Genomic DNA, 23,706 nt, shown 5'->3' with positions numbered 1-23,706 from the left:
ATTTCACAGTCTCTTTTATTTAAAGCAATTTATTAACCTGAGTTATGACTTATTACGACACGGACCGATTAAAAGTTGCTTTGACATCTCTGAAGAGAAACATGATGATGTATAAATTGTTATAAATTAAATGTGCAACCAGCTCCTTTTCCTAAGTTAGAACAAAACTTCATCATTACAATCAGAATCTAATACACCTTCGTACCTTGCAAAAGTTTCTAAAGTCGTGTTCACCGATCAGCTTTCTTGAGGCTTCTTTCATGAGCTGCAAAGAAAAGAAGAAAAAAGTTGTTTGTTTGTCAAGAAGCAGGTTTTGGCTTCATCCATACATCATCATTTTCATCTAGTCAAGTGTCAATTCTGTCATGATGATAATTTTAGCATCACCAGACTTGACTGGTACAGGTAAGAGTAAGCGAAAACACATGAAATTTACTTCTGTTTATAAAAGACTTAATTAATTTCCCATGCCATAAAGTCTGTGAACAGGGGCGTAGCCAGGATTTTCAAAGTTGTAGGCACGACTATCTGAGCGGAGCGCCACCATATGTTGGCGCGGATCGTACAAGAAAATTTTTGGTTTTACAAACCCCCCCAGATTGCCGGAAACCGCCCTTCCCGAGTGTGCATTCTGGTTCCCTGGCCTCTTGCTAACTTGAGACACCTCATTCAATATCACTTTTAAACCCAAAAACAAACGAGTTGAAATAGTGCGTAATTCAATACTACATAATGTATTTAAAATTATCAAGGTACAATCTTATGGATTTGAATTATTTATGGGTGCTTAAAAACAAGATAACTTGGCCAAAAAAAGTGTAGGCCCGGGCCTACAGTGCTACATACTGGCTACGCCCCTGGATAATGCAAGAAGCAATCAAATCTAGCCACCATATGTTTTTCTGCCTCCAGGGCATTATGACCAGTAGTAACATCTGCATTTTGGGAGGTAACAATCCAAGCCTCATACTGATGAGATGAGTCAAATCTGCTCCACCTAATATAATTTCGGGAGGCAACAATACAACACCAACCTCATACTGATGAGAGTAGTGGGGGACGTGGGATGGAGACAGCATATCAACTTTATTGTTTTACGATACAGATATTAATGAACGTTTACTGTAATTAAACCAACCAATCGATTACACATGTGTGGATTTAAAATACGGTTCAAGATGATTTAGTTTGGCACTTTACAGGATATGTTAGCTAAATTAAAAAAGGAAAGAGAGAGGGATAGAGAGAGGAGAAAGGATTATGGGGATGAGAACTAATTTGAAAGCAAATTATTGAATTAAAAAAAAAAAAATTTCATGTACAACATAAGTACAGAACAGCTAATAATCAGAAGCATATCCATACCCTCACCCCTCCACCGCAGGGAATAAATTTAGTGTTCAAATTTTGGAGGCTCTAACAGTTTATCTCACATAAAACACTGCTACACAGCTTTGCACTTGTATAGCAGTTTGACCAGTTTGCATAACACATTCTGAGAATATTGGATAAATGATTTCCTCAGCACCCAAATAAGTTAAATCATAGCAAGGTACTATATTTTTAAATGAATCACTATACTTCAGTAGAAATGTCAGTATGCACCTATAATTTCAACCTGCCCCCTCCTGTTCGGCTCCCTCACTAGTTGATTACTCACTTGTATGTCTAAGTTGCCTTGGGGAAAGAAGTACTTGTAGGTCCTGTACTGGCAGTCAAACCTACAAAACATTCATTATGAAAAAGATAATCATGATCAAATTCTGGAAAATTAACAAATTACATTACATGACCAAACAATTTTTGAGTAAAATGTTTTATATTCCATCAAAATAGGTACTCAGGCTGTCCAGCACTCCCTTCTGAAAAATCAGGATACATGTAGGGAATTACAAATGTAGTGAAAGTAGGGCATATGTTGGGAAGCTAAAAGGAAAAAGCAGTCAAAATGTTGGACTGAAACAGACAAGTAGCAAAATGTTTCATGTCTAGTTTGGAAAATAAATGTGTAAAATAACATCAAGTGTATATGAATGATAATATGTCATTTGTGGTACTCTTGTAGTGCTCTGTGCTGCAACATACAGTATTAAACAAAATTCCCCATATTCTTGATTTCCATACTCACACAGGTGATAAACACACTTTTGCAGTACTTTACTGCATTTTGAAATCACACTTAACACAGCAAAACCAGTAAAAAAGTAGATATTGATGAAAAAGTAGATATTTGATGAAAAAGTAGATATTTGATGAAAAAGTAGGAACAATTTGATAGGGACAAGTTAGATTACTGGACAGCTTGCATTTTAAAATATCACAAACATGTGTTTGTCACTGTCTGTGTCTAGTTATGAGCGATGAAATCACAAGAATATCAGCAACACACCTCATCGTCTAAACTTCACCCCAGGCACTACTAGAGTTTTAAATATGTATATACGGCTTTTCTTTTCATTTCGGTATAACTGTATTGTCTTTATTCTGTCAAAACATATCCTGAAATTTATTACATCATTATCAAGCCATCCAAATAAGGGGGGAATTTTTTTTTGGGGGGGGGGGCAAAACAGGAGACTATTAAAATTACCTTGAAATACAGTACCAAATAAAAATTGTGGGGTACAAAGTAGAAATTTAATCAAATCATCTGTAGGCATTCTGGGTTTTCAGAAAAACAGAGTTCCCACATCTCAAGGACTTTTCCATTAGAAACTTAAGAAATTCGGTGACCCTTTAATAAACACGACCAGCTGATTTGAGATAGGAAGAGTGTAACAAACCTTGCACTGTAAGAAGGATCTACGGGAGCCCAAGCAAGGGCTCTGATGTCCGGCGGCAAAACTCTGTTCAACATGTTGACGTAATCTAGCTCTTTGACGTTTCTAACATCTGCAGGGGCAAAAAAATGAAGAATTTTAAACTTTAACCTTTACAACTCTGCCAATTAATTGTTAATACATTAAAATCATTTGACAGGATTTAGTATACCATTCTGGCTTTATGTTTTATTAGAATACTAATTGAAATGTTTATTTTAAAATATTAATATCAATAAGGGGCACAATAGACAAATCACAACTCAGACAGATAGGCCCTGGGAGAGGCTAGCTGCTCAGCACTTAAAATAGTATCCAGTGCTGGAAGCTTTAAACCTGAGATGATGCAATCCAGGGTTGACTGAAATATGGCTAAAAACTTGTACCTGAACCTAAAACACCTTTCAAAAGATATACAATATACTCAATATCATTACATGACAGTACTTAATTCTATAAAACTAACCTTTGCCCGGTTCAGTTGTTGAATTCTCCTTTTGGATCACTCCCAGTCCTTCTCGTAGATTTGATCTGACATCTAGAGTGATCACCTGACCAAATGCACTCACTCCTTTGTCTGTCCGTCCACACCGAGAATAGTTGGAGGATGGCCTGTCTTCTATTAGTTTAGTCTTCAGTAGAGCCTCAAACAAAAAGAACTGTACGAAAGTAAAAAAGAGAACGAATAATACGACTGATATGAATAGCTTCAAGTGGTTTCTCTTCATTCTAGCCTTGAATGTTGAAGTTGCAAATTTAGGAAGATTGTAAAAGAACAACAGAAAACTAACTGGAAAATTAAACAAATTATGAAATGAGTAACGAAATGTTTTCCAGCTCAAAACATTTCAGCCCCAAACTTTACTTGCTGTTTTCATCATTGGAAATGTTTATTGATTTTCTCACCTCAATGGTTGTATCAATATTCTCTTGAGCAGCAAATCCATGGTAGTCCCATCCGAGGTAAGCTACTCGTAGGGCTATATGGCGTTTATGGAACCTGGAAGATAAAAAGCAAATTGCAGTCTATTTTTTTTACAACCAAAGCAAAGAAAAGAGGTAATGACTCTACTGTATGTACTTAAATTTCCTGAGACAACTATGGACAACTTGTAGGGAGCTGCAAATTCCACATGCAAATTGAACAACTTGATGGAAAAAAATGCCTTTCATATTTTCACAACTGACTTAGCATAAATTCCTCATGGAGGGTAGATGACTAGAGGAGGGAGGGGTGGGGGTGGACGGAGTGGTTTCGAAGAGTAGGAGTTCTGTAAACCTTGTGCTACCATTAAACAATAGTGATAAACTCTGCAGAAATCTAAAAACTAAATCATTACCAAGCATTTAAATTTACTCCTCACTTTAATATATTGATATAGCCCACAAGAAAAGAAGGGAAGAAGGCAAACTAGGAATTTTCTATTTCGTGACAGCCTTGACTCTGTACAGTAAATTCTCTATCTACAACTACATCTGCATCCTTCGACGAAATGAAGCTCACATTTGAAAGCCATGATTGACTCATATATGACAAAAAAGTATGCACAGTACTTATAGGATTTTCTCATCAAACTTATCTACAGTATAGCGCTCAAAGAGAATGAATACTGGATCCCCCACCCCACCCAAAAATTAGCCATATATGAAAAAGGGAACTCATCTCAAAGCAATGAGGTACTTTGCTATATTAAATGAAAACATCACAGGCTATTTGCAAATTTTCCTGTATATATATTGTTTCATCCAAAAAGTGAAATGGTTCTAGAAAGCAACTTGCCAAAAAAAAAAGCCATTTAGTACTGTTGTGATCAAATATACCCGCTCTACAATCTGTTTCCAAAACCTTCTAACTTCTAAGGAAAACTTCAAAAAAATCAAATTACTGCACCTCTTAAAATCAAAAGGCCTCTCAAACTTTTTCTTTGTCTTCTTAGATGCTTTCTCTGTGGCTTGAATTGTGGATGATCCTTTGCAGTTTCTTAGTTCCTTCTTCAAATTTGAAACTTGACTTTTCAAGTCAGAGATGATTCTCGTCAGGTCCTGGTTAAAGAACATATGAACCACTTAAGATGCAATAAAACTAGACATGCATACTGGATGTATAAATATATTAGAAACATATTAAAACAGTAATGAAATTTCTTGAAAACAGTCCTACTTTCTTCACAGATGGTGCTGGAATATTTTTTTTTTCCTGAAGGATCTGGTCATCTGGATGATATCAAATAATGGAACAGCAATATGTGGAATCAATTTTAATCATAATACTTGATAATATAAACCTTGATGGGACTGATATCTTTACATTGAACTGATACATGTTTACCAGCTATTTATGGGAGTAGCCTACTGCTGTAGGTTTGTCATTTTTAAAGGTCAAAACAAGTTCTTACCTAGACTCTCTGATGCTCCAAATTATTCTGAAATATTTATTCAACATCTTGACAAATTAAATACTCAGTGAGGATGACTGGAGTTCTGGGCATGAATGAACATAATCTGATTATCTAGCATAGGCCTATTTAAGGACCATACTAATAACCATTTATCATGCCTTGTTTACAGCTAAACAATTGTGCTAACACGGAGGACAACGCATTAAAATGCCTAATGCCTGACCGATGCAAACACTAACCCATGGACACTGTAACTCTTTGTGCATAATACTAACATACTGTGGGCTACGGTAGCGTGACTTGTATTATTTCGCACAATCGATCCATACTATTTAAATATCTGTAACCATAATGGATCGTGACAAATGTCGTGAGAACTTATAAAGTTTGATTATTTCGATACAAACCTCACGGCTAAGATTTTCAGAGTTATTTACTTCTGACGACATATTTTATCGGAAATGATAAACTACTATTCGAGCTGAAACATCAATTTACGAGGACGGAACTATTCGTCGGCTGTCTTTACATAGAGGTTGCATAAAGCTAATTCTGTGTTCGTTAAGCCGTCCGATCTAACCAAGTACCGGTTTTAAAGTTCCAGATTTGAATGGAAGAAAGGAAATGAATTTTTCAGATTTATTCAAACAGAATGGACATCTATGTCGTTTTTCACCAAATGGCAGTTTCCTGGTAGATAAAAGAAGTTTTATTCTGTTGATATCAGTCTTAATCAACCCGATAATTGTTTTTAACTTGACCTGCAGTTAACGTACACAGTTAGGCCTAGGTTCTAGTTCTTCTAAGTTACTGTAGTCCTGACCTGAGCCTAGCCTGCATGAATAATTCTAGGCCCCTACTGTATCAGCACAGTGGCCAGTTCAGAAGTGTCTTTCAAAATTAAATGAAATGAATGCATGGGAATCCTTGTTTTGAACCTTTACTGTGTAATGTACAGTTACCTATGACATATTCCTCACATACTGTAATATATTTTGTTCTTTTGCTCCTATGATTGCAGGCCAATGTGGCTCAATATCGCTTGGTGGTACGAGACATCAAGACCTTGCAGATAGTGCAGCTGTACACTTGCTTAGATGCCATACAACAGATAGAGGTAATGTTATACAACCTGCCAATATACTTTCTTGATCAGTTCATTTTGGTGGGTAGGCCCTAGTGTATATGTGTTCTTCAAAGCAAATGCTCTTCCAAACTTAATGATCCTGTTGTGATATTGGTGTTGATTTATCTCTGAAGTGTGTGACTGTGAGGGAAACATCTGGAACAGTGTTTACGCCAGTGATCTTGACAAAGTCGTCATGGGGGGTCTGGGATGTTATCCCTGGCAGTGGGGTTCAAAGGGGAAAGGACCTAGGATGAAGGGGCCAAAGGCCCCCTTAGAAATGCTTATTTTAGTTATATGAAAGCTACCAAAATGTAGGTAACCCTAAAGAGCAAAAAAACGCAGTTTACCTGGCTAAGTTTTCCAATTACTAGCTGAATGGAGGTGGTAAAGGCATGTGCAAGATCGTGATTACAGTGTAGGGCCCATTGATATAATAACCACTGCCCTATTTCATTCAAATAGGCCTATATCCATATATGTCCCAAATTATTGTAAAGTATGAAAAATGTTATTTATCATCAATAACTTATAAGCAGGCAAACTAAGTCAGTTTCATCGATCGTCAGAGGTTAGGCCAAGTGTTATAGAATGTATAGACTCATAAGGTTCATTGCGCGGAACACTCAGTGCATCTTATGATATTTACACAGTATCATTCGCAATGAGAGTTATAAGTGGTTACTTACTTTCTGTTTGTGTGTCGTACAATGGATAATAACTTAAGATAGCATATTATAATTTTGATATGTTACTGAACAGATTTAAATGCATTAAAAGAGAGGTTTTGTTGCTTGTGACATTGTTATTGTTTATATTGTTATGTTTTAAATAATTATTTTCATTATAACTAATTTTTGTGAGGGGCTTTTCTGAACTCCTCACTGACAACTTCTCGATCGCCGACGTGAACATTGATCTGGAAGGTTTTCTAATCTTACAATATATTTCAAGTTGATGTTTTCACAGAAAGTTTTGTACAAATATCTTCTCTTGTGGGTAAATGATTTTGTGCATGCATTACAAGGACATTTATTAGCTTCACTGTCTCTCCATGCTCTTGACATATTATTGTTATAAATTTATCATTTCATCCTAGTTTGAAATCTCATAGGCCTATCTACTTTTCACTAAAACATATCAGCATTACGATGTAATTGTCACCTAGTGCCCAGTAGTATTTGTTATCAGGATTCATACATGAGCGTACAGTTATTTGTTCACATGGTCACAGAAAATTGATGTGGAATCATTCTTGAAAAGTGAAATGAATGATATGTTGTGGTATTTCATGGGAAGGAGATGTAATATTTGTATATTAATTGTCATTCTGTGATTTAAAATGACTTCCTTTTTTAATTTTCCAAGGAAAGTCAAATATTCTGTTGAGGAAGACATCTGTCATCGTTTTCAGGAGTGTATGAAAATCCTACTACTTTGTAACTTAATAAGAGTTGGTTTCTTTCCTTTGTTTGCAGTGGTCTTCAGATTCAAGATTCATTCTCTGTGGGATGTACAAAAGAGGAATGGTTCAGGTACAAATACATAGCTGCTTGCTCATTTCTTTATTTTCACTCTGTTTTAATATCTCTCAATAATTAATGTTTTGCATCGTCAATGATAGAATAATATATCTGGTTTAGTTAGTCTTTAGATCCTACACTTTTTTCCTTGCTGTATTTTTCAATTGGCAGAAATGTAGTAAATTCACCCAAAATTGTTTGCACTTTACAATTGATGTTTGTCATAAAGTTTGATTAACTGTCTAGTCTATAATATCCTTCGTTGATGACGACTCCTAAAGTACCAATTGGTTTTCTTACACACCCATCGTGTCGTTGTCTTTCAATGGAGAGAGGTGCAGTTAATTTACACGGTATGATGTGATCTATCAATCAACACTAGTAGTTATGCAATCAAATTCATGATCTGGCCTCTCTATTAGTATCCTTGATTGATGAGGGTCGCCAAAGTTAAAATTTTGTGTCTCTTCAACGGGATGATTACACGAAGGATTAAGCCAGATTTGGGTAGATTCGTAACAAGGTTTATTCAGTGAATACACAGATTAGATGTCGATCTGCCATTTGTTTACACACATAAAGAGGGCAGTATTTACATTTACAGTGAAAGGAGAATACAAGCTCATGCATCGGGTTATTATGGTGTCTTGGTGATATAATCAAAGACATGTCATTCAACTTTACACTAATATCTCAGGATGTGTGAGCATTATGAGCTCTCGCTTTGAAGCTACATTAAGTAGCATTTTGTTGGAAATATTTGAACCTCTTGTGACTGTAACCTCAGAATTCTACTCTACACTGACCGTAGAATTTATTATTCATGACTTTTACTGTCTTTTGGGGTTCTGGACAATGATAAATGAATTGGAATTTGAGATCATATATGAGACATTATTAGTAGAGAAATGTTTATTAAACTGTATTAGTTATTAGGTGGCGCTCTTTAAGAATTAAGTGTACTATTAATGTTACTAACCAAATGGCCACTGCTCTTCCAGTAAGGTTGAGCAAATATGTTGAGTATGTGTAAATATTTAAAAAATGATCAAGTAAATTACCATAACGTGGATCAAACCCAAAATTCACTGAAAGTCGTTTATTGTGTCTCTAAATTTGCAATTAAAGTGGATCTTGGTGAGCATTAATAATGCTGTTTCTTTTGGTTTATTTCCCTATCTGTGTTATTTGAGCAGTAGCCAGGCCTCCCTTTCCAACAGTTACTGTGCAAGTATTTCAGACCATCAGATATCAGTTTTGATTTGACAGTATTTTATGAAGAGCTTTCTGACAAATTTGGTCCAGGTTGAACTATCAGCCAGGTTTTTTAAGTTTTTTACATTTCTATTGCAATTTTTAGAACAATGCTGAATCTGTTTTTGGTGATTGGGTTGTTTGGAAGAAAGGCTTCACTCGGGATGAATAAGCCTCCAAACATGTTTACTTGCAGTTATTGAATAGTTGAATGGGGGTCGAAGAATATTCTGGAAATATTAGGATTTAAAGTACTTATTTATTTTTAACTAGATCCAAATGAAAAGTAAAAAATGATAGAAAATGATGTTATGACCTCAAAAAACTGGACTTTTATGCTTTCTCCAGGTATGGTCTCTTGAGCAACCAGAGTGGACGTGTAAAATTGACGAAGGATCAGCTGGTCTGAAGGCAGTAAGATGGAGTCCAGATGGACGACACATCTTGACCACCGCAGACTTTCATCTGAGAATAACGGTCTGGTCGTTGGTGAATAAATCTGTCTCATACATCAAATACCCCAAGGACTGTAAGCAAGGTAGGTATAGCAGGAATAGTTGCATCAAAATATAAATAAAACAAATTATCAAAGGATGACCTCCTCCTTGCCAGAACCTCCTTAGATTTGTTGCTTGCGTCTCAGCTGTCATTCTGTTGTTCGTGAACATATACTTTGAAAAGCGTTTCCTTCACACCTATATCGCATTCTTCTTCCTGATCGAAGCTATGTGAAGCTATGTAACTATAAAGTGCGGACAGTTGTGAACTGTCCATTATTGTTAATACAAGGCAGCATTTCACTACAATGGTGTCGTGTAGGTACCAACATTTATACCGTTACACCAACTAGTTTGTACTTTCGTGGCACCCTTCAAAGCACTTGTACTGACAGTATGAGACGTATAAATGTCACAGTGCTCTAAGAGAAAGATTTTTAGGTAATAACGTTTGCTTTGAAGTGCGACATGTAATATCGTATAGAGCGGTACAATTTAGCATTAGATAATTTTCCCAAGTTGCTGCCCAGTAAATGCATGAATATTCATGTTTCAAATGCAACTGTATGATTATCCTAGTATTGTGGCTGACAGTCTGTTGGTATATTAGGCCATCAGCAGCCCCAAACAGCAAGTATAGGATTTTCATCTATCAGTCTCAGATGCAAAAGTAAATTGTAAGAAATTAAAAATCATTTTTTGCATTTCAATAAGCTTTCTAAAACCAAATTATGATTGTGAATAGAACATGCTGCTGTATTTGCCATCTATTCATATATCTATCTTTTATTCACTATATATTTATGAAAGGAGACATTTATTTTTTTTACCTAAGTCCTAGTGATTAAACAGTCTTAACCGTAGGCTTGTCCACAACTTAAGTGCAAACATCTTCTTGCGCAAAAAGCAAGATAAATCAGGGACCTATGCAATGCATCTAGTGATCCCAACTGTCATGACTCAAAATGCGAAATGGTTTTAAAGGTAAAGTGTCTTTCTAGCAGCCTGCAAACTGCCAACCGGTTGCCTGAACGTACTGCACTGCAAACACAACCAGAACAGGATGATACCCCTGGACCTATTTGTTATTCGTTTGTGTCATAATTCTTTTCATGAAGGTATACACTTTACAAAAGATGGCAAGTACATGGCATTGGCTGAGAGACGAGATTGTAGAGATTATGTCAGCGTCTTTGTCTGCAACACCTGGCAGTTAGTGAAGGTAAATTAGTTGTCTTTATCATCCCATCCCCAAAATCTATCATGAAAATTACTAAAATTAATATTGTAGGCTATAGGAAAATTATTTGCCAACTAATTTTTTTTATCATGAATTTTTTTTTCAAAGAACATTTATCACAGTTTTGTCATGCACTGATGTCACTTGGTTGCCAAACAAATTAACTGTTAATTCAAAGTTTATGTTATACTATGTTACTCTATATTACTGGATCACCACTCTATATTAGTGGATCGCCACTCTATACTAATGGATCACCACTCTATGTTACTGGATCACCACTCTATATTAGTGGATCACCACTCTATACTAATGGATCACCACTCTATATTACTGGATCACCACTCTATACTAATGGATCGCCACTCTATATTACTGGATCGCCACTCTATATTACTGGATCCCCACTCTATACTAATGGATCACCACTCTATATTACTGGATCACCACTCTATATTAGTGGATCGCCACTCTATACTAATGGATCACCACTCTATATTACTGGATCCCCACTCTATACTAATGGATCACCACTCTATATTACTGGATCACCACTCTATATTATTGGATCGCCACTCTATATTAGTGGATCGCCACTCTATACTAATGGATCACCACTCTATATTATTGGATCACCACTCTATATTAGTGGATCCCCACTCTATATTAGTGGATCGCCACTCTATACTAATGGATCACCACTCTATATTACTGGATCACCACTCTATATTAGTGGATCGCCACTCTATATTAGTGGATCGCCACTCTATACTAATGGATCACCACTCTATATTATTGGATCACCACTCTATATTAGTGGATCCCCACTCTATATTAGTGGATCGCCACTCTATACTAATGGATCACCACTCTATATTACTGGATCACCACTCTATATTAGTGGATCGCCACTCTATACTAATGGATCACCACTTTATATTACTGGATCCCCACTCTGGTTAATAGACAGTCTTACTTAGACAAACGAGGTCTTGAATTGGTATAGACCTGCGGTAATTAGAGGGGGCACATACTTGGAAGAGAAAATCAATCTCTAAGATTAGTTGAAAAACCAACTCTTAATATCTTGTTGATAATTCTAGATCTGGTTGTTTGGATTATAATTCTGTTAAAGATAAAAAGTTCTCTATGAGAAGGAGGTAGTGGGTCGGTGTAGTGTACGTAGTGGGTCGGTGTAGTGTACGTAGTGGGTCGGTGTAGTGTACGTAGTGGGTCGGTGTAGTGTACGTAGTGGGTCTGTGATGTCATCAAAGCTTTACTTTCCTACTATGATATATTTGTTGATTTAACCTTGAAATGTGATACATCTGGAATGGATTTTTTTCACTATTGCCCTTCCTCTTTGCCCTCCCCCCCCCCCCCCCGCCCCTTACCTGCAGACACCAATGTTGCATTAATGATTAAACATGAAAGTCTTTGTAATTAATTTTGGCAGCACTTTGCTACAGAAACTCAGGATCTCAGTGGTTTGGAGTGGTCACCGGATGGTAGTGTTCTATGCGTTTGGGATTCTCTTTTAGAGGTAAGCGACAATTTTCCAACCAGTTAAAGTGTCCTGTGATTGAATACACAAAGTAACACAGGAAATATGAAAATAAGGAGGAATTGTAAAGTTGTAAATTATTCTTACTGTTAAAAAGTCCCCACCTTTAAGATTGTGGCCCAAAAATATGTGTCTCCTCCAAAAGAAAACCCCTAAAATGCTATCTAAGGTTGACCCAACTTTGACCTTCATGTGCTGTGTATTATAGTAAACAATTAGTTAATAATATAGGGAGACCTGAGCCAGTCTAAAAAGGACATTGATCCCTAAACTACCTGCCCTTGAATGATTAAAGATATATATGCCAGTGACAGACAAATTTCACACTTATTTTGTGAAATGTAGTATCTGATCCCTGAAAGGTTGGTTAAAATGTAACCTATTTTGATTTTTATCTGTGATGTGATTATGGTAATGTAGAAAGTAAAATAATGACTGGAAACTGCATTTAATTATAAACGACTGGGTTAAAGGCAACTAGCTAATTTGACTAACTATTTTAAGAGCTTGCCAACTATTTATACCCAATTCACAATGTGCAATGAACCATGTAACAATATTTCCTCTGTAGACTGAGGTGAGCACTTCTTTGTAGACCACGAGAGCATACATATATATATATATTTTGTTAAAGTAACGCACGGACTGGTCGTCTTTATTATATCATTTCGTTTCCTGTATAGTTTTCCAAGTGTGACTGCCAGTGGCAGCTCCACAATATTAACTTTAATTTAACTCCGGCCAGCGTTTACAGTAACAAGCTTTAAATAATTTCCTGCTATATTCATCTCGTCGATTTATATCCTTGAAATGTGATACCTTTTAGCACATCGGCTCAGCATTAAGTGTTCTCTGTGTTTAGAATTTGATCAGTCTGCAATCAAATGTGTTTGTTAATAAAATATCATTTTACTCTGAGGATAAAATATAATGAAGGAAAGACAAAAAGCTCAATTATGTTGCCAGATGCTTTTACAAAATATCATTAAATTTGAAAAAATAAATATCTTTGCCATTGAAAATGCTTTGAAGAATTGTTTTTTCTTTACCTTAAGTTGTAGGCAAAAAATTTTCAAAGCAATCTACTTCAGCCACCCTTTAAATTTTCTCTTAAGATTACTGCATATTTCATTTCATTGACATATTTTTAATTTTTTCTTGTATAACATAACACTGGCATTTTTTTCATTACCAACATTGTTTATGTTCACTTTGTAAAAATATACGTTTAGAATTTCATCAGTCTGCAAATGCGTTTGTAAATTTTTGTTTGGTTGGGAAATCAGAGTGATTTCTAAATTTGATCAATTGCATAGCCTATTTGGGGTTAAAACCTAAAGTAGAGTTTGTTAAAAAATTGTGGACCATCAGTTAAAATGCTGCTCTTCAAGGAAAAAAGAAGAATTTAATACTAGTTCTATAATTACTCAGTTCACGATGTCAAGAGCGAAAGCATCAAAAAATAGCTCCCTATGTATTTTTAAAGAAATCTGCACTTTATTCCTCGCTTCCCTCTACACAATCAAATATTAAAAAAAGTATGTGGGTGGGAAAAAAAGAAAAGGTTCAAGCACCATAAAATTGTGCTCTATATTTAAGATTACAAGGACTGATATTTTTTCTTTCTTGGAAAAACATTGTCTTTTTTCAAGGTGTTTTCATATTCCCAATTTCCCACTTGAAAGCTCTTTGAATAAATTCTGCTCTCACCTGGTGCAATTGTTTAAAATTGAAGGTTAAAATATATAGCAATCTGTAGCAGGTTTATCAACAGTCATCAGATATAATTGGCCAACGGAAAGCTTCAGGAATAGGGAGATGTTTTTTGTGTCTGAAAGAATATTAATTGTACAAAAATTGTGTACAAAATGCTATTCTCTAATGTATTATATATATTTCTGTTTCACCTTGTGGTTGTCCGTATGATTCTTAGCAGTATATGCTTATCAGAAAATGAAAAATGAAAGTGGGAAATGTTTGTCACGTCTCATGGTTGGTTTTTTTTTTTTGATTCGCTGCTGTGCTATTTCATTATCTCGCCTTTTACGAGTTTATCGATCGATATCATTCATAAGTGATATTTCACGTACAAAATGAATATAGAAAATAGATGAAAATGAGAGACATAAACTGCAAGCTACTTCGAAAATTAAGTGAATAATAATAATAATAGGTGGAAAAGTTATCAATTGTGAAAAAAACAACAACAACATAGATATCTACGAACAGAAAATATTGGCCAATTGCATCGCAGAAAAACTGGTAACCCCTCGTGTGTCACAGGAGCAAAATTGATTGTTCTTGCTGTATCCTGAAGATTGAGCTCTCTGAATATGCAATAGAAACATAAGCTCTCTGAATATGCAATAGATACATAAGCTCACATAAGCAGGACTTCGAACTGGTGGTGATGTGGGTGCAGAAAGAGTAGATCATAGTCAATCCGACGCAAGGCACTTTTCCTTTTGAAGTTTAAATATGACTGATGTCTTTAAAAGTCTGATGTTTTTCCTTTTCTTTGCAGTACAACCTATTGCTCTATTCAGTCGATGGAAGGTGCATGGCTACATTCAAGGCTTATGAATATGCATTAGGTATCAAGTCAGTGTGTTGGTCACCATCCAGTCAGTTTCTTGCAATCGGTAGTTTCGATGAGAAAGTAAGTTTCTATCTCATTTGCATAAACTCATTAGCATAAAGTTCTCATGAGTTTCTCATGACCTAAGTGAATGAACTTTGTGTGAAAGTTAACATCATCATTCATAGAATGCAAACTTTAAAATCTGCTCTCCTGTGTCACAGTGTCAGAGGGTGGGGAAGGGGAGGGGCTGTGTCAGGGGGTGGGGAAGGGAAGGGGAGGGGCTCAAGGAATTTCTTATAGCTGTTTTCCTGTTAGGATGCAAAGTTTTTGTAACTTTGCATTTTGAAGTATCAAGTTATCTTAAGAACAATTCCTTTTTGAAAAGATTATGTTGGCTTTACAGATTCTAAATCAATCTGTCTAAAAATCCTTGTGTGTGATGAAATACTCTATCAGATCTTTTGAGTCAAATATATATATCTTGCACATGGAAAGGTGGTCTTAGCAGAAGTAAAGTGGTGTATCAATGTAGATTTATGCGAACATTTTAGTTAAGTCTTCATCCTAGCTTCTTCCATGAAGTTGCAATGTGTTTGACAGTGGAGGTACCTTTAAAGAAATAACGTAAACTCTACTACACATTGAGTTCTCATTATGTGCAAGTTAATGACCATGATAAAGTGTCATCCATTAGAATACGCCCATTTTTTGGTTTGGTTTCTCTTTCAGGTCAGAATTCTTAACCATATCACTTGGAAGACTGTTGTAGAGCACAGCCATCCTCATGTAATGGAGAACCCAGCTGTGGTGAGTAATTAGAAAATTAATGTCACATTAATAATAATAATAATAATAAGTAATATTTATGTAGCGCATAATCAGCAAAGCTGCTCAAAGCAGCCTTTGAAGTCTTCCTTAGTTTGAAAATGTACACTCTTATTCGTACGTTTATAGATTAGTTCTTTTTCTATCTTAAATAATTAGCATCTGACTTTTGACGCAGTGCCTAAAGTTAATACTCTCTCTGAAGCGGCCTTAAGTCCTGTTTACCTCGTTAGAGGTAAACCTTGGTCTCATTCTTACTTAATGAAATTTGCCCGTTAGTACGTCTCATTAATCTCTGTTGTTTTGGTTCCTGTTGTTTTGATCAGGTTGTTTACAAAGAAGTCGAGCAGAGGGCGCAGGTTCACCAGCAGCTCATTCCTGGTTACCATGGAAACTTACCAGTCTTTGCTGCACAGAGCAAATGTTAGTCCTTGTGGGTTTAATTGACTCTATGGGAATGACCTTGAGTTAACTCGTCCAGTTACAGAGTTGTTGACAATTGACAATTCATGATCATGGACGTTAAAATCTAAGAGACTGACTTCGGTCAGCTTGCGGCTTTGATATAAGCTAATGATGGCTTCTTCGTGAGTTCCTGCTTGCAGGAGGATCTAATATACATACAAAAGCACATTGTCAAGATTCATGATAAATGTGAAAGGAGCTGGAAGCTAGGATGGGGGGTACTGGAGGATAATGTGGTGGGTGGCAGTTTGGTGGGATGGGTGGGTGGGTGGGTGGATGGCAGTTTGGGTGTGTTTAAATATATACCATAAGACATATAAGTGATTGAATAATTTATGCTCTTGACAAGTAGTCCTTTGTCTTATTCAGTATTTGCTATAGCCTGGTAAACAAATAAACAATACAGTCATTACTTGTATGGTACAGAAGTACGGATTGATGAGATCTCCCACTCATGAAATCTGAAAATATAACATTTTGCAAAAATCATTTGAATATTACCAAAATGGCTAAAAATGGCATTGTCGCATAGATTGTATCAAATGTAGACAATACCGTTGTCCACATTCCTACCTATTCTCAGGGATATAGTATAAGTCTCATCAACAAAATAGTTGTCAACGTCTAAAGGTGTTGAAAAGAAGGTGTATCTATTCAGGAATGGTCATTTTCAGACATTTTGAAGCATGCAAAAGGTTTACGAAATATCAAGTTTCCATTTCAGATAGTTTGACCAATTAAATATTAGTTGGCAGTGTGATATATCCCTTCAACCTCTCTGTGGTATTGTTATGTAAAATGAACTATCTTTCTCCTAAAGATAAATTTTGTTTAAATCCCTATATATCCAGATGATGTCTTAGAAGCGTGTCCGATTGAAGTCCCTGTCCTGAAACCGGACCCAGACAAAGCAAATCCGAAGATTGGAATAAGCCTACTTGCCTTCAGCTCAGATAATAAATATTTAGCGACCAAAAACGGTAAGTTTCGATGAGAATGACTCGCTGTATCCCTTCACTTTTCAACTCTAAAATTGCTCTTGCCTACCAGCTCTTCTAGTAAAAAGGATGAGGTTGGGGTAGTTATCTCCTCACTGCAGTATATTTGGGCCTGTACTATAAGTCTTTATCTCTTAATTTCCCCTTGTATTCATTTTTCGTAGATAACATGCCAAATGCTCTTTGGATCTGGGATGTACAGAAACTTTGCCAAACCGTCTTGATGCTACAAGTTGGAAATGTAAAATGTAAGTATAGTACAGTACAGCCTAGTATAGTGTCGTATAGTATAGTTTAATTTAGTACAGTATTGTTTAGTATAGGTTAGTTTAGTATAGTTCTGTATAGTTTAGTAGAAGTATAGTTTCATTTAGTATAGAACAGTATAGTCAAGTATAGTTTAGTTTAGTTAAGTATAGTACAGTACAGTATAGTTTAGTATAGTATAATTTAGTGTAGTACAGTTTAGTCTAGTATAAGTTAGTCTAGTACAGTTTAGTATAGTATAGTATAGTATAGTTTAGTATAGTTAAGTATTGTTTAGTATACTGTAGTATAGGTTAGTTTAGTACATTATAGTAAAGTACAGTAAAGTATTATACTAGATGGATGTTACAGAATAGTGCACTGTAGTCTGTGCAGTGTAGTGCAGTATATTATAGCATTTCATAGCATACTGTAGTATATTGCTTTAACATAAACATTGTATCTATCTATACTTTCTTCACAGCTTTCATTGTCTAATTAATAATCCTATATGATCACACGAGTTTGTAAATAGTTAAATATTTTCAGATGTGTTTTCCTTTATAGGTGCTAAGTGGAGCCCAGTTCAGACCCAGCTGGCACTTTGCACAGGTAACAACAAACTTTACCTATGGTCACCAGCCGGCTCGGTATCTGTAGAAGTCCCTACTGAAGGTAGGATGTTAAAGAAATATATCTGTTAGTAGTTGCCCCCCCCCCTCCCCCACAAAACATTAATTTAATATATGATAGCTGTTGACAGGGCAGAAAAAAGACTTACAGGCACAGCCTGAAAAGAGAGTGGATATGTCTTGCCTGGAATTACTCAGAGGCCCCTTGACCTTGGCACCTCTTAATTCCTAGTGGCTACTTCACCTTAGTATCCTATGACCATTGGACCTCATGACCTTTGACCCCTAGACCTTAGGGTCCCCTTACAGACTTGCCTTCTCTGTCAATTGGATAATCTTCCACTGGCACATGAATGTGTAATAGTCGGCATGTATGTGTAATATGTTTTATAGTTTCAACATTCGAAGCAGTTGCCTTGTGAAAAATGATCATCATTTTACTCTATATAGGTAATAAGTCCTTCCTAAAGATCTGAAGTTGGAGCTTTTCCAAAGATCGTCACTTAGTCATTTGAAAAGAGTAACATATGAGTGTGTTGCAATTGCGGAATTTGCATCCTTGTGTGCGTTAAAGATGTCTGCTGTGCTGTTTGTAGTAGGGGCATTGTGTTTTAGTCGTGTTTAATGCACTCTCCATGTTGTTCAAGTTGATGTAAACTGCTATCCATGATATTTATGAAGCCAGCTAATAATTGATAATTGTAAAAAACATAAAACCTTTCAATTTTGTTCGGACTTTGAAATCTTTTTATCCATCTCGTCCACAGCATCCTTCCAAGTTCACAAAATCCAGTGGCATCCGGAGGGTGGCGTACTCCTTCTGTCTGGTAAAGAACAGATGTGTCTGTGTTTCTTGGAAGACAACAGATGAGCCATAACAAGTATAAACCATGAGCAAATATACTGGCACATCTTACATTGATTGCTAAAGATGGAAGAACTAATTACAAATTTCTAGAAAGCCATTTATGGAATGATGCTTTAGTTATTGGTGCTCATCATGTGATGTCTGGGGCTACTGATCTGATGTCCGGTGCTTCTCATGTGATGTCTGGTGTCACTTTTTTGATGTCGGTTGTTCAGTGATGTGATGTCTGGTGACCTTTATCTGATGTCTGTTGATCATTATGTGATATCAGGTGTCCACCATCTGATGTCTGGTGCCTATCGTCTGATGCCTCTCATCTGATGTCTAATGCCTCTCATTTGATGTCTGGTGCCAACAATGTAATGTTGGGTGCCCGTTACCACTATGTGATATCAGTTGCCCATGTCTTATGCCTCTCATGTGATATGTGGTGCCAACAATGTGATGTTGGGTGCCCATTACCACTATGTAATATCAGGTGCCCATGTCTGATGCCTCTCATGTGATGTCTGGTGCCAACAATGTGATGTTGGGTGCCCATTTCCACTAAGTAATATCAGGTGCCCATGTCTGATGCCTCTCATTTGATGTCTGGTGCCAACAATGTGATGTTGGGTGCCCATTACCACTATGTAATATCAGGTGCCCATGTCTGATGCCTCTCATGTGATGTCTGCTGCCAACAATGTGATGTTGGGTGCCCATTTCCACTAAGTAATATCAGGTGCCCATGTCTGATTCCTCTCATTTGATGTCTGGTGCCAACAATGTGATGTTGGGTGCCCATTACCACTATGTAATATCAGGTGCCCATGTCTGATGCCTCTCATGTGATGTCTGGTGCCAACAATGTGATGTTTGGTGCCCATTACCACTATGTAATATCAGGTGCCCATGTCTGATGCCTCTCATGTGATGTCTGTTGCCAACAATGTGATGTTGGGTGCCCATTACCACTATGTAATATCAGGTGCCCATGTCTGATGCCTCCCAAGTGATGTCTGGTGCCAACACTGTGATGTTGGGTGCCCATTACCACTATGTGATATCAGTTGCCCATGTCTTATGCCTCTCATGTGATATGTGGTGCCAACATTGTGATGTTGGGTGCCCATTACCACTATGTAATATCAGGTGCCCATGTCTGATGCCTCTCATGTGATGTCTGGTGCCAACAATGTGATGTTGGGTGCCCATTACCACTATGTAATATCAGGTGCACATGTCTGATGCCTCTCATTTGATGTCTGGTGCCAACAATGTGATGTTGGGTGCCCATTACCACTATGTAATATCAGGTGCCCATGTCTGATGCCTCTCATGTGATGTCTGGTGCCAACAATGTGATGTTGGGTGCCCATTACCACTATGTAATATCAGGTGCCCATGTCTGATGCCTCTCATTTGATGTCTGGTGCCAACAATGTGATGCTGGGTGCCCATTACCACTATGTTATATCAGGTGCCCATGTCTGATGCCTCTCATGTGATGTCTGGTGCCAACAATGTGTTGCTAGGTGCCCATTACCACTATGTAATATCAGGTGCCCATGTCTGATGCCTCTCATTTGATGTCTGGTGCCAACAATGTGATGCTGGGTGCCCATTACCACTATGTAATATCAGGTGCCCATGTCTGATGCCTCTCATGTGATGTCTGGTGCCAACAATGTGTTGCTAGGTGCCCATTACCACTATGTAATATCAGGTGCCCATGTCTGATGCCTCTCATTTGATGTCTGGTGCCAACAATGTGATGCTGGGTGCCCATTACCACTATGTAATATCTGGTGCCCATGTCTGATGCCTCTCATGTGATGTCTGGTGCCAACAATGTGTTGCTGGGTGCCCATTACCACTATGTAATATCAGGTGCCCATGTCTGATGCCTCTCATGTGATGTCTGGTGCCAACAATGTGTTGTTGGGTGCCCATTACCACTATGTAATATCAGGTGCACATGTCTGATGCCTCTCATGTGATGTCTGGTGCCAACAGTGTGATGTTGGGTGCCCATTACCACTATGTAATATCAGGTGCCCGTGTCTGATGCCTCTCATATGTTGTCTGGTGCCAACAATGTGATGTTGAGTGCCCATTACCACTATGTAATATCAGGTGCCTATGTCTGATGCCTCTCATGTGATGTCTGGTGCCAACAATGTGATGTTGGGTGCCCATTACCACTATGTAATATCAGGTGCCCATGTCTGATGCCTCTCATGTGATGTCTGGTGCCAACAATGTGATGTTTGGTGCCCATTACCACTATGTAATATCAGGTGCCCATGTCTGATGCCTCTCATGTGATGTCTGTTGCCAACAATGTGATGTTGGGTGCCCATTACCACTATGTAATATCAGGTGCCCATGTCTGATGCCTCCCAAGTGATGTCTGGTGCCAACACTGTGATGTTGGGTGCCCATTACCACTATGTGATATCAGTTGCCCATGTCTTATGCCTCTCATGTGATATGTGGTGCCAACATTGTGATGTTGGGTGCCCATTACCACTATGTAATATCAGGTGGCCATGTCTGATGCCTCTCATGTGATGTCTGGTGCCAACAATGTGATGTTGGGTGCCCATTACCACTATGTAATATCAGGTGCACATGTCTGATGCCTCTCATTTGATGTCTGGTGCCAACAATGTGATGTTGGGTGCCCATTACCACTATGTAATATCAGGTGCCCATGTCTGATGCCTCTCATGTGATGTCTGGTGCCAACAATGTGATGTTGGGTGCCCATTACCACTATGTAATATCAGGTGCCCATGTCTGATGCCTCTCATTTGATGTCTGGTGCCAACAATGTGATGCTGGGTGCCCATTACCACTATGTTATATCAGGTGCCCATGTCTGATGCCTCTCATGTGATGTCTGGTGCCAACAATGTGTTGCTAGGTGCCCATTACCACTATGTAATATCAGGTGCCCATGTCTGATGCCTCTCATTTGATGTCTGGTGCCAACAATGTGATGCTGGGTGCCCATTACCACTATGTAATATCAGGTGCCCATGTCTGATGCCTCTCATGTGATGTCTGGTGCCAACAATGTGTTGCTAGGTGCCCATTACCACTATGTAATATCAGGTGCCCATGTCTGATGCCTCTCATTTGATGTCTGGTGCCAACAATGTGATGCTGGGTGCCCATTACCACTATGTAATATCTGGTGCCCATGTCTGATGCCTCTCATGTGATGTCTGGTGCCAACAATGTGTTGCTGGGTGCCCATTACCACTATGTAATATCAGGTGCCCATGTCTGATGCCTCTCATGTGATGTCTGGTGCCAACAATGTGTTGTTGGGTGCCCATTACCACTATGTAATATCAGGTGCACATGTCTGATGCCTCTCATGTGATGTCTGGTGCCAACAGTGTGATGTTGGGTGCCCATTACCACTATGTAATATCAGGTGCCCGTGTCTGATGCCTCTCATATGTTGTCTGGTGCCAACAATGTGATGTTGAGTGCCCATTACCACTATGTAATATCAGGTGCCTATGTCTGATGCCTCTCATGTGATGTCTGGTGCCAACAATGTGATGTTGGGTGCCCATTACCACTATGTAATATCAGGTGCCCATGTCTGATGCCTTTCATTTGTTGTCTGGTGCCAACAATGTGATGATGTCTGATACATGTGATGCTGAGTGCCCAGTATGTGATGTCTGATACTCTTCATGTGATATGTGTTGCCCATCATGTGTTGTCTGGTGCCTGTCATGTGATACTGTTGTCCTATAATATGATGTCTTGTGCTAATCATGTAAGATCTTGCAACTGTTATACTATGCGTGAAATAATATGGTGGGGTACCTTGCAGTTAAGTTCAGTAATAAAGAAAAACCCCAGCTGAGAAAGTTAGGTGTCATTTTGAGAGAGACCTGTATTTAAGTTGAAGAATTATAACATGGAAGAATGTTTCGTTCTCCTCTGCGAGGGATGGCCAATCTCCAATAATGCATGAGGATAGATATCCCAGGACTGCTCCATATATCTATGTATTTGTATATACCTAGATATGTACCTTGAATTGTTTTGTACGTATTTAGCATGATTCCTCTCAACTTCTTTTTAATAATGTGGTTTTTCTTTCCCTCGCCTGGTTACATTCCAACAAAGTTTGACTTCTTCCCTGTTTTCTATCTTCAAATTTTTTGTTTGCTTTCATGTTATTAGAAGTTTTGTATTTATCAGGAGTATTTATGTTTTTGTTGTTGTTTTGTTCTTGTCATGTTCTTTCTTTTCTCTTCTGGTGTAGCAATAATAGAAAGAAAATTAAGTCAATATAAAGAAAAGAAAAAAATACGAATATTATTTTTTCTATGAACTGAAAAAAATACAGAAAAGAAAAGAAAAAAAATATATGAATATTTTTTTTGCTGTGAACTGAGCAGACAATGCCGTATCCTTTGACGATCCAGTATGGCGGTACCAAATTGTATCAAAATTGTGTCAAGTTGAACACAAACTGCAACAGTGAAGAAAATACCAAGTCCGGAATAGAGTGAAACCTGCAATAGCTGGATCTTGGATTATCCAGACAGATAGAACCCATTCCTACCTGACATTTACCATGCCCATTGTCAGCATTTGTATAACTAATAAAGAGAGATAAAGACATAATATACTGCTTTATAAACTGCAAAAA

The 23,706-nt window shown here is 37.5% G+C and overlaps 3 protein-coding genes across 5 annotated transcripts in view; 2 read left to right on the top strand and 1 right to left on the bottom strand.

The window, feature by feature from the left end:
* The window catches only part of LOC139975929 (tRNA pseudouridine(38/39) synthase-like), a 12,729-nt gene extending 6,927 nt beyond the window's left edge, over nt 1-5,802 (bottom strand). The window contains exons 1-7 of the mRNA XM_071984223.1: nt 5,626-5,802; nt 4,711-4,862; nt 3,726-3,819; nt 3,286-3,478; nt 2,784-2,892; nt 1,661-1,721; nt 206-265 (exon numbers count right to left, since the gene is read on the bottom strand). Of these exons, the coding sequence (XP_071840324.1) occupies nt 206-265; nt 1,661-1,721; nt 2,784-2,892; nt 3,286-3,478; nt 3,726-3,819; nt 4,711-4,862; nt 5,626-5,667 (711 nt within the window). The 5' untranslated portion in view covers nt 5,668-5,802. The remainder of the gene's footprint in view (nt 1-205; nt 266-1,660; nt 1,722-2,783; nt 2,893-3,285; nt 3,479-3,725; nt 3,820-4,710; nt 4,863-5,625) is intronic.
* The window catches only part of LOC139975892 (G-protein coupled receptor moody-like), a 114,336-nt gene that overhangs the window by 37,306 nt on the left and 53,324 nt on the right, over nt 1-23,706 (top strand). The gene's annotated exons all lie outside the window — the stretch shown is intronic.
* LOC139975930 (WD repeat-containing protein WRAP73-like) lies at nt 5,734-23,706 on the top strand. Of its 3 annotated transcripts, none has more exons than XR_011795960.1 (14): nt 5,734-5,911; nt 6,240-6,335; nt 7,823-7,879; nt 9,470-9,659; nt 10,737-10,840; nt 12,315-12,401; nt 14,947-15,081; nt 15,733-15,810; nt 16,155-16,251; nt 17,145-17,273; nt 17,456-17,539; nt 18,105-18,212; nt 18,937-20,663; nt 20,746-23,706. XR_011795960.1 is itself a non-coding variant. In XM_071984224.1 (13 exons), the coding sequence occupies exons 1-13, from the start codon at nt 5,843-5,845 to the stop codon at nt 19,038-19,040; spliced, it is 1,338 nt and encodes a 445-aa protein (XP_071840325.1). In that variant the 5' UTR covers nt 5,734-5,842; the 3' UTR covers nt 19,041-23,706. The 3 variants fall into 3 exon arrangements, 1 of the variants encoding a protein (XP_071840325.1); XR_011795959.1 differs by having other exon boundaries at nt 18,937-22,057; nt 22,140-23,706; XM_071984224.1 differs by having other exon boundaries at nt 18,937-23,706.

The sequence above is a fragment of the Apostichopus japonicus genome, chromosome 11 (assembly GCF_037975245.1).
Source record: "Apostichopus japonicus isolate 1M-3 chromosome 11, ASM3797524v1, whole genome shotgun sequence".
NCBI lineage: Eukaryota > Metazoa > Echinodermata > Holothuroidea > Aspidochirotida > Stichopodidae > Apostichopus > Apostichopus japonicus.
The sequence above is the reverse complement of the archived record's forward strand: the minus strand, read 5'-3'. Positions and strand labels throughout refer to the sequence as shown.